Source organism: Etheostoma cragini, chromosome 9 (genome assembly GCF_013103735.1).
Source record: "Etheostoma cragini isolate CJK2018 chromosome 9, CSU_Ecrag_1.0, whole genome shotgun sequence".
NCBI classification, from domain to species: Eukaryota; Metazoa; Chordata; class Actinopteri; order Perciformes; family Percidae; genus Etheostoma; species Etheostoma cragini.
The window spans coordinates 18,107,190-18,120,055 of NC_048415.1; the positions used below are offsets into that span (position 1 = coordinate 18,107,190).

General features: G+C 41.0%; 1 protein-coding gene across 10 annotated transcripts in view; it reads left to right on the forward strand.

Annotated features, from left to right (window-relative positions):
* The window catches only part of unc13a (unc-13 homolog A (C. elegans)), a 44,601-nt gene extending 33,862 nt beyond the window's left edge, over positions 1–10,739 (forward strand). For 3 of the 10 annotated variants that reach the window (XM_034882011.1, XM_034882012.1, XM_034882018.1), the window contains 8 exons: positions 1,565–1,594; positions 2,893–2,949; positions 3,096–3,176; positions 4,615–4,762; positions 5,496–5,552; positions 9,002–9,094; positions 10,019–10,178; positions 10,260–10,739. In XM_034882011.1, coding sequence (XP_034737902.1) covers positions 1,565–1,594; positions 2,893–2,949; positions 3,096–3,176; positions 4,615–4,762; positions 5,496–5,552; positions 9,002–9,094; positions 10,019–10,178; positions 10,260–10,548 — 915 coding nt within the window. In that variant the 3' untranslated portion in view covers positions 10,549–10,739. Of the gene's footprint in view, positions 1–1,564; positions 1,595–2,892; positions 2,950–3,095; positions 3,177–4,614; positions 4,763–5,111; positions 5,201–5,495; positions 5,553–9,001; positions 9,095–10,018; positions 10,179–10,259 lie in introns of those variants that run through there. The other 7 variants (XM_034882015.1, XM_034882020.1, XM_034882016.1 and 4 more) reach the window with 6 other exon arrangements.
* The last annotated feature ends 2,127 nt before the right edge of the window (positions 10,740–12,866 follow it).

Consider the following 12,866-nt stretch of genomic DNA (forward strand, 5'->3'; position numbering starts at 1 on the left):
CCCCCCCCCATTTTTCCCACCTGTTTGAACTGTGTCCCCCCTCCACTGCCCACTGTGGGTTTGTTGCTTGCGTCTGATCTATTTCAACACTGCAGTCTTCTCTCAGTATACTGTACAACACTGTACTGTATGTCTCTGCAGACCTGTCATGTTGGTCTGTCCTGGTTTGATTTCATGTTCTGTTGTTACTATGACAATTGTAAAGCTGGTATTATGTCACTGATTCTGATGCACAGAATGGCTTTTCTTACAAGACGTTGGCTTGAGTTGATAAAAAAAAAGTGCATTCAGCGTATAATGCAAAACCTACCTCTTAATGTCTTAAAACTCTACTATATGTGATGTTTTTTGTTTTTTTTACCAGTGTTGGATATGACTCTTGCAGGATATAAAGAAGCATCTAGTTTCAAATAAAAAAAAATTAGAATTCTGTGGTATACTTGATAATAGTACACATGTAAGAAAATGTAGTGCCACACAGGAAGTGATGCTTTTCTAATGAACAGAACAATGACGTGCGTTTCTCCGTCCACATGATCTGTGGCACTTCTCTGTGGTTTATCAAGTCAGTAATGTCAAGTGTAACCAGTGGTGGAAGAAGTATTGAGCTCCTTTACTTAAGTAAAAAAGTAACTCTACACTGTGACATAATCCATTACAAGTCATATTATTGTTCTGAAAATGTTGCTCAAGTAAAGTACGTAAGTATTATCAATAAAACATGCTTAAAGTATCAAAAGTAAAAGCACACAGGCATAAAAATGGCACCTGTGAGTGTTTTAATTATTTAATATACTGTTGGTTAGTTAAAGCCAATATACCTGCAACACAACAAATTTCATTAATGATCATAAGGTACCTCAAACTTATACTTAACTACAGACATTGAGTACATGTAGTTAGATTTCACCAATAAGTGCATTCTGACCTTTATATATTGCATATGTGATGTTCTGAGTTTCATCTTATCTTCTGTTTAAAGGAATAGTTTGACTTTATTATTAAAATAAACGTACTTGCTTTTGTGTCCAGAGTCAGATAAGAAGATTGATTCCACTCTCATATCCATGCGTTAAGTATGGAGTGAGAGCCAAAGTCAATTAGCTTAACTTAGCTTAGCTTAAAGACTGGAAGCGGGGGAAAACACCTAGCCTAGCTTACTCAAGTTCAAAAATCCACCCACCAGCACTAAAGCTTACTCATTAAAATGGTATACCTTGTTTGTTTAATCAGTAAACAAATGGAAATGTTAAATTGACAATTTTTAAGTATATGTTGTCAACATCCATGTACTCTTGTCAGCATGTATGCTGTTCATGCTCTGCCAACTAGCAATTTGTTAAACCATGTTTTCATTGTTTTGAGGTTAGGCACAAAATCATCTGCCAACTAGCCTAATGAAAGGAGGTCTGTGGCAGCGACGACTATCCTCAAATTTCATTCCACATTTTGCAAAGCAACATGTGCCCTTTTGATTGCATATTCTCATGAAGCCAATGAGAGTGAAGTCAGACTGCAGGGACTGGCCACTGCTTGCAGTATTAACCACATGCTCTCTTTTCAGGGGAGGCTGAAGAATGCTTCTCACAGTGATGTAAGGACTAAACCCCTTTAGATCAATGTGTCTTGTCTTCAATGTCTTCTCTCCGTGTCTCCGTGTCCTTCCCTCAGCTCTCCAGTCAAACAAAGCAGTGGAAATATAGATTTTTCACTATTGTTTTTTTTTTTACACAACATTCCTTTATGGTGCTGTTTATATGCTGTGAGAATTACTGCAGCAGTAGCTGACTGCACTCCCAGCCTCACCGCAGGTCATACACTCTAGTTTACTTGTAGACATTTGCGGCTCAAACACACCACAAATCGTAAGTCAAGGAGTTTAACTGGCATTTAATTTTACTTGGATTTCAAATACAATGCACTGTTTTGTTGAGTTCTGCTACGTAAACAGACAGCGGTTGAGCCTCATGAGCCTCATTGGGCAAAGTCAGTAGTGATGGTTGGCACTTTGACCTGCAACTTGTGGTGCCTTTTAGGTGCAAAAGTGTGCTCATAGGGTGAGAATATTTGCAATAAAGTAGTTATTTTCATCACAGAAGCTTCTGCAACAAGAGCTGCAACTATCTACCCTATTTTCTGTCAGTTTAACATAGTCTTCGCTTGCCTGACTGAATCTAAAGTAAACACAGTTTAAATGACTAGATGCATCACAGTTTCAATAGTACACACTAATTACATTTTTCTTATATAATTAATCTGTTAGGTTTAGTTTCTTTTTTTGCATTACTGTAAACTTGTAAGATTATTTAAACTTGAATAGGTTCTAGCCTCAGACGGTAAATACAAAAGCTTATTTCATGCCTTAGGCTGTAACCAAGTATAGGATTTGAAGGTGCAGTCAGCAGCCCTTAGTGATATATTCTCTTACCAGAGTATTGCATTAGGCTGGACATCCAGTAAATACCTGCGTACACCACAGTGCAACGTGTGTGTGTGTGTGTGTGCGCACCTGCATGTGTGTGTTCATGAGTGCCCGAGTGGGTCTTCTTTCTTTTCCTCACTACGAGCTGAGCCACTTTCCCTTCTCTTCATACTGGTATGTGTGTGTGTGTGTGTGCATGTGGGAGGGGGGGATTTGTGCAGGGTAGGGTAATGTTTTGGAATAAAACACATAAGTGTGATAACAGCACTTGAAGGAAAAAGTATCTTGACAATTGTAAAGCGGCTCAGAGTGACTGTTCATGAACGTGTGTGTCAGAAACGTTGCTGTCCTCTGTGTGACACTAAGCCGTTTACTGCTGCCCTGCACTGTGCTGATAATAACAGTACTTTTCTCTCTCTCTCACTCTCACTTGTCTATCTTTCTTCTATCCATCTTTCTGTCTCTTCCAGGGCACTCAGCTCATCTTTAACGCTGCCAAGGAGCTGGGACAGCTGTCCAAGCTGAAGGTACAAACTGTTTTTACACCATTATGCTCTGAGCATGGCATCAGTGCTTCAGATTAAGACTCTAATTGACTAGCAAATATAAGTGAGGGCCTATAAATGGACGGACGAATAATTTTGGTCTTTGCTTCTATATTTGTCGTCTTCAGGAGCACATGGTTCGTGAGGAGGCCAAAGCGCTTTCACCTAAGCAGTGCGCTGTGATAGAGCTGGCCCTGGACACCATCAAGGTAGAAACACTGCTATACATTATGTGCAGACTTTCACTGTTAGTGGGCACCTTAAATGTTTGACAATGAATAGGTGTGACTCATGGAAATGACAGTAAATTACAGGATGTGCTTTGGTTTTGTTAAGTCAAACTCTCGATGTGATGGATCGTGAATGACGTGGTGTAATAGTCCAACCTTTAAAGGTCCAATATGTAGGAATTTCTCCAATCTAGTATTGAGATCATATATTGCAATCAACTCTCTTGCACCATGCAGTTTAAATTACGTATTACAGCTACGGTAGGCTTTACGCTTCAAAAAGCCGGTCTTTTTTTTGCTTTTTTCAATATAGTTTTTATTTTTATGGGCAAAGAAGAGGACTCCTGTTCTTGAAACTTGGATTTTGAATATGTGCATGAGGCAGGGTGGCAATTGGAAGAGTCAGGGATTTTACCGGTCGGCCGGTAGTGTTTTGAGGTCTTTGAGATGTATTAACATGGTCCTTCATGTTTCCTTCTTCAATGTTGGTGGGGCCCGGTAGCTACGATACCCATTAGCAGCATTAGCAGCACCTGGGAGTTTATCAAGTGACAGCGAAAACGCGAAAGGCGGAGCAGTATGTCTTGTATGTCCCTTTCCGGCTAATGTATTTCAAGATGGCGCATGACTATGGAGAGTCTACCCTGTCACTGCCCGATATGAGTTGAGTGCAGATTTGAGTTGCGCATGCGTCACTTTGCGACGAGTAGCCTACAAGATGCTATCGAGAGACTTCTGTAATGTCAATACAGTAAAAATGGACCTACTTAACGAAGTTTGTTCACTGCTGGCTACAAGTTAGCAATCAAACACAGCAAAGGTTGTCAGTTGAATGGCGTTTTGAGTTAACATTAGCAATCAAGCAATCATTGATAGCTAAAATGTTTTAGAAATTATTTCCATCTTCTGTTATTGTTTGTTACGAGAAAAAGTTTATTATTTTATGGATTTCACAAATTTCAGTATGACATGTTATTTGGAAACAAAAAGGGTTAATCTATTATCCAAATAGTGCATAAATAATTTTCTGTCCATCATCTAATAGAGTAATCAACTAATTGATCAAGGGACCAGTTGTTGCACCTCTGTGGTGACGGCACAGTGGATATGACATTGCCTTTGGTGTGGGAGACCCGGGTCCAATTCCGACTGCAACACAAAAACAAATGTGTCCTTTGAGACACCTAGCCCATAGTTGCTCCAGACATATATAGCAAATGTTAGTTGCTTTGGATAAAAGCGTCAGCTAAATGACATGTAATGTAAAGTTCTGGGTTGTTGTGTAAACATTTTAAAATCCCATTTTTTCTTATTGGAACATGGAAAGTGCCTCTTCTTCAGTAATATTTAGGAAGTAAGTTAACAGCTGTCTTCTACTTTGTCTGCCTGTATTTGTTTGTTTGTGTGTGTGTGTTAGCAATATTTCCATGCTGGTGGTGTGGGTCTGAAGAAAACTTTCCTGGAGAAGAGTCCTGACCTCCTGTCTCTCCACTACGCCCTGTCGCTCTACACTCAGGCAACAGACAAACTCATTAAGACCTTTGTCCAGTCACAAAACGCACAAGGTAACCTAACGGTCCTTACTCTCTGTGGCACTCTTCCCTTTCTCTGTCTTTGGGAGACTTGTGGTTCTTTTTAATTTCAGGATATTTTTTTTCCAAATGTGAAATTAATGTCTAATGTTATGTAAGTCTGCTGTGCTCTCTCAGAGAAACCACTCTACTCAGTGTCTCCCACTCTTCTCTTGATATTAGGGTTTCCCAAATGCTGCTTTGTAGAGCATAAAGTCGAGTCTCTCGGTAGCCAGCCTCAGGAAACACAGAGATTAGTCTTTACATGATCTGACAGCTATTTGCAATGAAAGAATAAATAGCCGCCCCTTCTTTTCTCTCACTCTTTTATTCTGTTGCTCAGCCTCTATCCTACCTTCATGCTACATAGCATCCATCCACTTTGTGGAAACTCTGATGCTGACATGCTATCACTGAGTACCCCTGGTAGAAATGCCATTTGAGCAGATGATCTTTCAAAATTGAATTGACAAAATGCCAACATCTAAGTCCATTTTACAGCAGTAGATCTGTGTGAGCTTTTCATGTTGCAGTATTGCACAACAGATCTGAAGAATGAAAAACAACGTATCTGTCAGGATTCCTCCCATCTTTAGAGACAAGACTTATAAATGTTGCTTTGTTTTTTTACTCTGTTATTCTTAAATTCAACCTCACCAATCCTCACATTTCTACGTGTTTCTCCTTTTTCTGTCTACTCCCTCCTTCTGCCCCGTCTGTGGGCCAGTGTTCGGCGGGAAGGGGGTGAGGTTCACCACTAGTGAGGATGTTTACCCAGACAAGGGTATGTGGAACTCAGGCTCAGGGCCTGAGACATCCAGGATTACCAAAAAGCCTCCAGACCAAAGCCCAAGTCCCTCCACGTTCCACCCACCCCATGTGCATCCCCTTACTCCCCTGCCTGCTCAAACTCATCCCAACAGACAACTGCAATGCACATATTGAACATCTTTTTCTCTCGGTTTCTGAACAAGCATATTGTACATGCCCACCGCAACAATACGGACATAGACTTTATGCATTCATGCATGTAATGTACACACTGATGTCTGTATGTACGGAACTGCACTGAATACATACTCCATGGACTGTATGTATGAGCAGACACTCAAGCATGATGTGCTGACATCAGACAAAATGAGTAGAAGTGCATTGAAGTGTGGAGCAATCCTGATCCAGCATGATGTCACCCAGAGAGGCCCAAGGGCCGCATGTGTTGCGTGTGTGTGCGTGTGTGTGTGTGCGCGTGTGCTGTCCTTAAGGTTGTTGAGGCGGAAGCACTGTGTATTGTCGGTCTCCGGCGAGGAACACAGAGAGGAAATCCTTAACCTCCACGTTACCACCCCTGGCCAATATGTGTGAAGGGAAAGACGCTGATGAAGAGGACTAGGATAAGGATAGAATAATGATGGCTGTTGGCTCAGTTTTGTCTGGGAGGGCTCTCTGTCCTTGAAAAGACACGTTCAAACACACACACAGCTCCCACGTGCGTTGGACGAGTGCAGTGACGAGAAAGGATACTCAGCTCTCTTCCCCCACAGATTTAGACAATCAGAGAGTATCCCTCGGGTCAGGTGGTCTGATTTCTGTCACTTTAGATTAGTATCAAAGGATTTGACTCCTGCTTACTAACCCTCACACAGGATGACTTCATTTGATGCTGCACAAGCTCCAGCACACTGACAGTCCTCTAAAAGGACAACGGTACTATGTACAACGTAAAACCACTGAATGGACATCATTTTTTTTACTGTTTACATCCGTCTGAATTTGTGTGCCCCGTCTGAAATTTCCAGTAGGTCATTGCAATCGCGCATCTGAGCTCCTCTATTTTAGATCACATGACTGACAGAATGTAACCTGATTGTAAGGAAGTGTGATTAATTAAAATTAGACTCAAGTGTTTATCCTTGATAATACCCGATTAGACTTTTCATCTTGATTTTATGTGTCTGAATTCCACCAATTCAAAAGACGCTACTTGGCTTTTTTGACTCAAAATTCTTATTTTAAGCATCTTGACACTTTTTATTTAGACTTGGATTTTCTATCTGAATTTGTGTATAATAATCTTTAAAACTAGTTTTTGATAGCAATACTTTTGACTTCTGAAAGTTATATATTCAGTTGCTTTTGAAATTCTAATTATCACGGCCTTGCTTTGCTTCCATAGTGAAGGTATATATAGAAAACAAAGCAGCGTGTCTCCAGCTTTCATGCCAGCTGCTGGATATCCTTGACTGTAACAAGTTGCAAATTAACTTCCTGCCAAGCCGCTTTTACTTGGCAGTTCTTTCATAGCAGTAGATGATTAGAGCAAGATGAAGATGAACTTGACTGCTGCTGATCAGTGATGACTGTCATCCTTACATTCTGCAGTCTATGAGCTGCATCATTTGTAATAGAAGTAAGCAAAGGTCATTTGTGAATATGCCGTAAACACGGGCGATGTTTTGACGCAATCACAGTACAAGTTTGTGATTTAATGTCTATTCTGGTGGAAATTTGCAATATGGTAGAAATATTTGCACTTCTGATTGCAGTGTTTATTAAAGAAGAAAAGTCTTCGTTTTCTTGGCAACATGTCCCTGCCTCCTAGCCAGCACAGTTTCTTTCCCATCTTTTATGGACGTCCTCCATAGAGTAGACAAGGCCAGATGGACGACTGCTGCTCTCTTTGGTCCTGTTGGCAGCGAGACCAACAATCCTATACTGCTCCCTGGCGAGATGCATGCCAGGAACACTCTGCCGTCTAACTCCCACAGCCACCTTGTTTAGTGGGCGGCTGATTCAAAACACACAGGCACACACACACACACACACACACACACACACACACACACACACACAGGCTGCTTGTTGCCACAAAGATGCCGCTGACAAAGTGAAGACACTAATTAAAACATTGAAAATGAATGTCCATCTGTCACCATATCCTTCTGGAGATGTATGTGGATCTCAACTACATTTTCACATGAGGCAACAAAACCACGCACAGGGACACTGAGGAAAGATTTGACCACCATCTCCCTCCCAGACAAAAGAGTTTGATGATGAGGGAAGCCATCACTGTCTTCTTTGCCCTAAAATATTCTTACAGCTAGAAGTACTGTACAGATCCAAGGGGCCCAAGACCTGAACTTGGACCCAGGTCTAAAGTTGAATTATCTAGGATTGGGGTGGGCCAACTCATGCCATAATGTGCTATGTACAGTTAAGGATAGATAGAAACAGCAATAGTAAAATTACACTGTAGAGAAGCATGATGACTAAATTAGGCAGTTAGGCAAATAAAGAAAAACATGTTTGAAAAATATGGAACTTGAATATGAGTCCTCCAGACACTCTTCCTACAGTACAGGTTTGTTATCAGAAGTGCCATCCTTCACCAACAGGTCTGAGAGGCTCCTTCCCCTTTCTTACCCTCCTCTTGCCATGCTTGGGTAAAAGTCTTTACCAAGGAATGGGTGTGTCCACCTATCTAGATCTATCTGAGCATGTCCTGACCTGATCTGTGTCGGGGGATCCACACTGTCAGTTGACCTTCTCCAGCTTCTCTCCTGTCTTCTTCTCTGCCTCTTACTAACCACCCTGCATCCAAACAGACAACTTGCGTCTATGAGTGGGCACAAATTACTGTCCTCACTGGATCCAAATTATTACCTCTCAGTTGCTGAATCTGTACAATGGTTATTCAGACAGCATCTAATCATAATGTAGAATGCCTTACTGAGGGATTGAATACAGTTAGTACAGAACTATCCACTGGACTGTTGTTGTAGAGTTGTTAAGAGATGATTTGCCGCAAGAGGCTTCATAATTTAACATATTATTTAAACTGCATTACTACCTATATTAAAAATATATGCCCACTGATAGAAGCTCTGTCTGATTGTCCACTTTCAGACCACAACATATTCACAAGTAGATCACTATGCCTTATTTGAAGTCCTCCTGTTACACAGTGATTAGTTAATGGCACAAAGAAATGTTTCCCCAGTCAATATTCTGTGTTATAGCCAAAAAATTATAGTCAGATCCATTTCAATGTTCGATTCAATAAATTGAAATGGAATTGGTCTGTTATTTTTTAAAGGGAGGAGGACAATTTGGGCACAGTGGTTTGTGCGAGTGTTTGGTCTGTCACAGGAGCACCAAGAGTCCACGTCTCCACATTCAAAGGCAGTAACGCGTCCCTCACTCTCCTTCCTGTCTGTCTGTCTGTCCCGTCAGGCTCTGGGGTGGACGATGCCGTGGGGGAGGTGTCCATCCATGTGGAGATTTTTACTCACCCCAACACTGGAGAGCACAAAGTCACAGTAAAAGGTAAAGGACCCTAACCCCTTTTTATTTTCACCTCCCAATCAAACAATCCCACCTGAAGGTCCACTTATGACCTTTCCATTTCAACCGTTTCATATCATGTTTGAAATGTGACACAGCGCATTATTTGACATACTGTACGATAACAGGTTGTACCATCAAGATATGCTATTTTGAATGTAGCCTCTGCCAAAAAGTTGAAAGAAAAAACATTCTTCAAATAAACTACCAAAATCACATAGGCAAGAAGATTTTGAAAAAAAAATCTTTTCAGTAGTGTTCAAGCAACAAACCTATGGATGACTCAGTTTAAATCTGACTTTAACAAAGCAAAGACATATTTTATGAATATTTTCCTGATGAGAGAGTAGAGGAATTTACTTGTTCTTTTCCTGGCTTTCAGGACAGTTAAAATAAAGCAAAACCAGTGAAAAACTACTTTGCTACTTTGGTTTTACGGTACAAGGATATAAATGATCACAAAGAAAACCTGGGATGGTCTAACACAAAAAAAGAAATCAGCAAATGAGTGTGAGCTTTGGAGTTAGTAATACTTTTCATTGTTCTAATGTCAGGAACAGGCCCATGCAGTAGAAAGTCATATATATGATATTGCCATAAGATGCCCATAAAAGCCAGCGCTGACTGCCTTTCAGCTGCAAAAGAAAAATGGCTAATGAAATAAACCCCAATATAATAAAAAAATATATATTATATTACAGTAACCCTCCACCCCCTTAACCTCCACCCCTTCACTTTCACAGAGATATATGATACCTGAGGGAGAGACAGTATTTTCTTGTTCTAAATTTTCTGTTCACTCTCTCTTTTTTTATCACCGCTCCACAATTTCTCCACATGGATCTTTCTCCTTGTCTGTCACCCACACCTTCCCACTGTCGTTCCCTCCATCTGTCCTTATCTCAGTGGTGGCTGCCAATGACCTGAGGTGGCAGACCCAGGGAATATTCCGGCCATTTGTGGAGGTCTATATCATCGGCCCTCACCTCAGCGACAAGAAGAGGAAGTATGCTACCAAGTCGAAAAACAACAGTTGGGCTCCCAAATATAATGAAACCTTCACCTTGTGAGTAATAATACTGATAATGATTCTCTGTTTTAATTTAATAATCAGAAAGTTGGTAACACTCTCTCTTCTCCGTTACAGCACCCTGAGTAGCGAGGTAGGTCCTGAGTGCTACGAGCTGCAGGTGTGTGTAAAGGACTACTGCTTTGCGCGAGAGGACCGCACCGTGGGCATGGCCGTCCTGCAGCTGAAGGACATGGCCTCCAAAGGCAGCGTTGCCTGCTGGCTTCCGCTGGGTAAACGCATCCACATGGACGAGACGGGCCTCACCGTCCTGCGTATCCTCTCCCAACGCAACAACGACGACGTGGCCAAGGAGTTTGTCAAGCTGAAGTCGGACCAGCGCTCTGCAGAGGAGGGCCGCAGCTAAGAGACACAACAGAATTTAAAACGAACCGTCCAAACTCAATCAGACTTTGCCACTTACTGCCCTGGACCTCTCCTGAGCCACTGCTAGCCACTGCCCTGCTGATCCAGTGTTGTAAAAGCACACATAAGACAACACCACACATCCATCCAGTGCTGTAAATACATTCATTTCAGTGGAAAGAACATAGTGCTTTGTTTTTCTTCTTTTTTTTTTTTAAAAGCACCAGGGTCTTTTAGTGTTGCAGGTATTATCAGCCATCCTTTTGATGAACACATTCAATCATAGAACATAAATCTACTTTCCTCGCTCCGTAGAGCTGAGTCATGTCATTCTGTACACACACGCCTCGTGTTAATGGTTAAGGTGAGAAATATCTTGTAGCCTTTAATATTTTGGCTTCCTCTGGCCCCTTCCCTAGCCTGCACCGCCTCAGAGAAGGGACCGCAAGTGCCAACAGATAATCTCTGAAATACTGTATGCCAAGACCAGCCCTAAGCACAACAGGACCAACTGTCCAACTGACCCAATAACAAAAACAACACCGGCTGCAAGGCTTCAAACATTCCAGATATTAAGCGGGGACAAAGCACTATTTAATTAAGATACTTTTAATATTTATTTACTGCCCTTTTTCTATTGCTATTTAAATAATTATATATATATATATATAAATATCATAATATATGTCGGACATACGGTATGTAAAGTTATATACAGGATTATTTGATGGACGCGTGGGTCTTAAAAGATTGTCCGCGTTTGTCTTTATGTCCGTCTACCCTGTAACAGCACACTGCCTGACACCCTCAATGCCTTCTGTCGTGTTGACCCTCGTACGTTATGTCCGCCTCCTATATAGCAAATGTGTAGAGAGATGAATCTGATGAAAACACGCCTTCAAGCACTGTGATACATCAGAGTGTGTGTGTGTTTTTGTGTGTGAGTGTGAGAGAGAATGTGCAAGAGTGAATGTATAATCTGCGTTTGGAGCATTTGTGGAGCTCATAACATGCGAGCGTGTTTGTAAAATGTTCTAATGTTGACCTCATGTAGCCGCCCATGTTGCCTGTTACCTGCAAATGTAATCACAAGAAAGCCATCACAAGTAAAGAACATCATACAGAGAGAGATAGTTCATATTCAGATTGGATTTTGGAGGATTTTCAAAGTGTTTTTTATTCTTGGGAGGATGCAATTTATATCTTATGATGGTATTTCCATCATTTTTGTGTTACTGTAAACATTCCCAACAGCCCTGTACTGGGTGTGTGTGAGAGGTGCAGGAGGAGGGACAACCTGACTGCTACTTCCTTTTCTTAAAATCCAAACCTGCATGTAAGGAGATCATAATAACTAAGAACCCGAGTAACGTACATTGAGGTAGTTACCAAATGAAAACCACACATGCTGCACCCCGGGAGAGCATGAATCAGTAATGATCTACCCCCCATGATCTCCCATTGATCCAGCTGCAGGTGCTGTCGGCACTGATCTCTGATGCCCAGAAGTCAGACTTCTGTTAAAGGGCTGCAGATCCAGACCACACCAGGTCTGGCACTGACATTTAAATGAGTCCTACAGTTTATTAGAAATGTAGTGTGAAGATTTAGAAGCACAGGGTTTTGATGCACCCATTTTATACTCTGATCTTTTCTTTCTTTTTACACACCAAGGCATCAAATCATCCTACATTTAAATGAATTACATGTAAAACTAAATGTTTTGATTTGACTACTGACTGTCTCTTACAGCATGTCTCTTAATTCAACTTCTATTTTAATGAATGCCCTTTTTTTATAAAATTGATTGGTTTATCTATCTCTAACAGGTGTGTGTGTTTGTTGCAAAAAAAAGCATCCAAGCGAGAAATGTCCAAGTAAAATAATGACAGGGTGTTTTGGTTGTTTTTTTTATATTTTTGCCCCAAAGCACTTGATCGTTAATAAATAACATAACAGGCTCCCTCTTTTAAACAAGGTGTAAGAACTGAACTCTATGCATCTAATCTTTAAACATCTATGTAGAATAATAATCATTTTCAAAGGAGTCACATAATGTTTACATTGTGGATTAATCTTATATCAGCACAAGTGTTCGTCTGATATGTTGTACATGCTGTCACTATCGTAATGGGCCAAATATCACAGCTGTAGTAGAGCTGATTGGCAACTAAGTTGTTTGTGCAGCTTTTCAGAGGAAAGTAATCTGGAACAGAGCGATCAATTGCTGTCGTTGGGCGTTGTAAATAGCTTGGATGTTTCAAACACGTGTCAGACTATGTGAAGTGAAGTTTGCTGCTCTTTTGTAGACTTGAATTT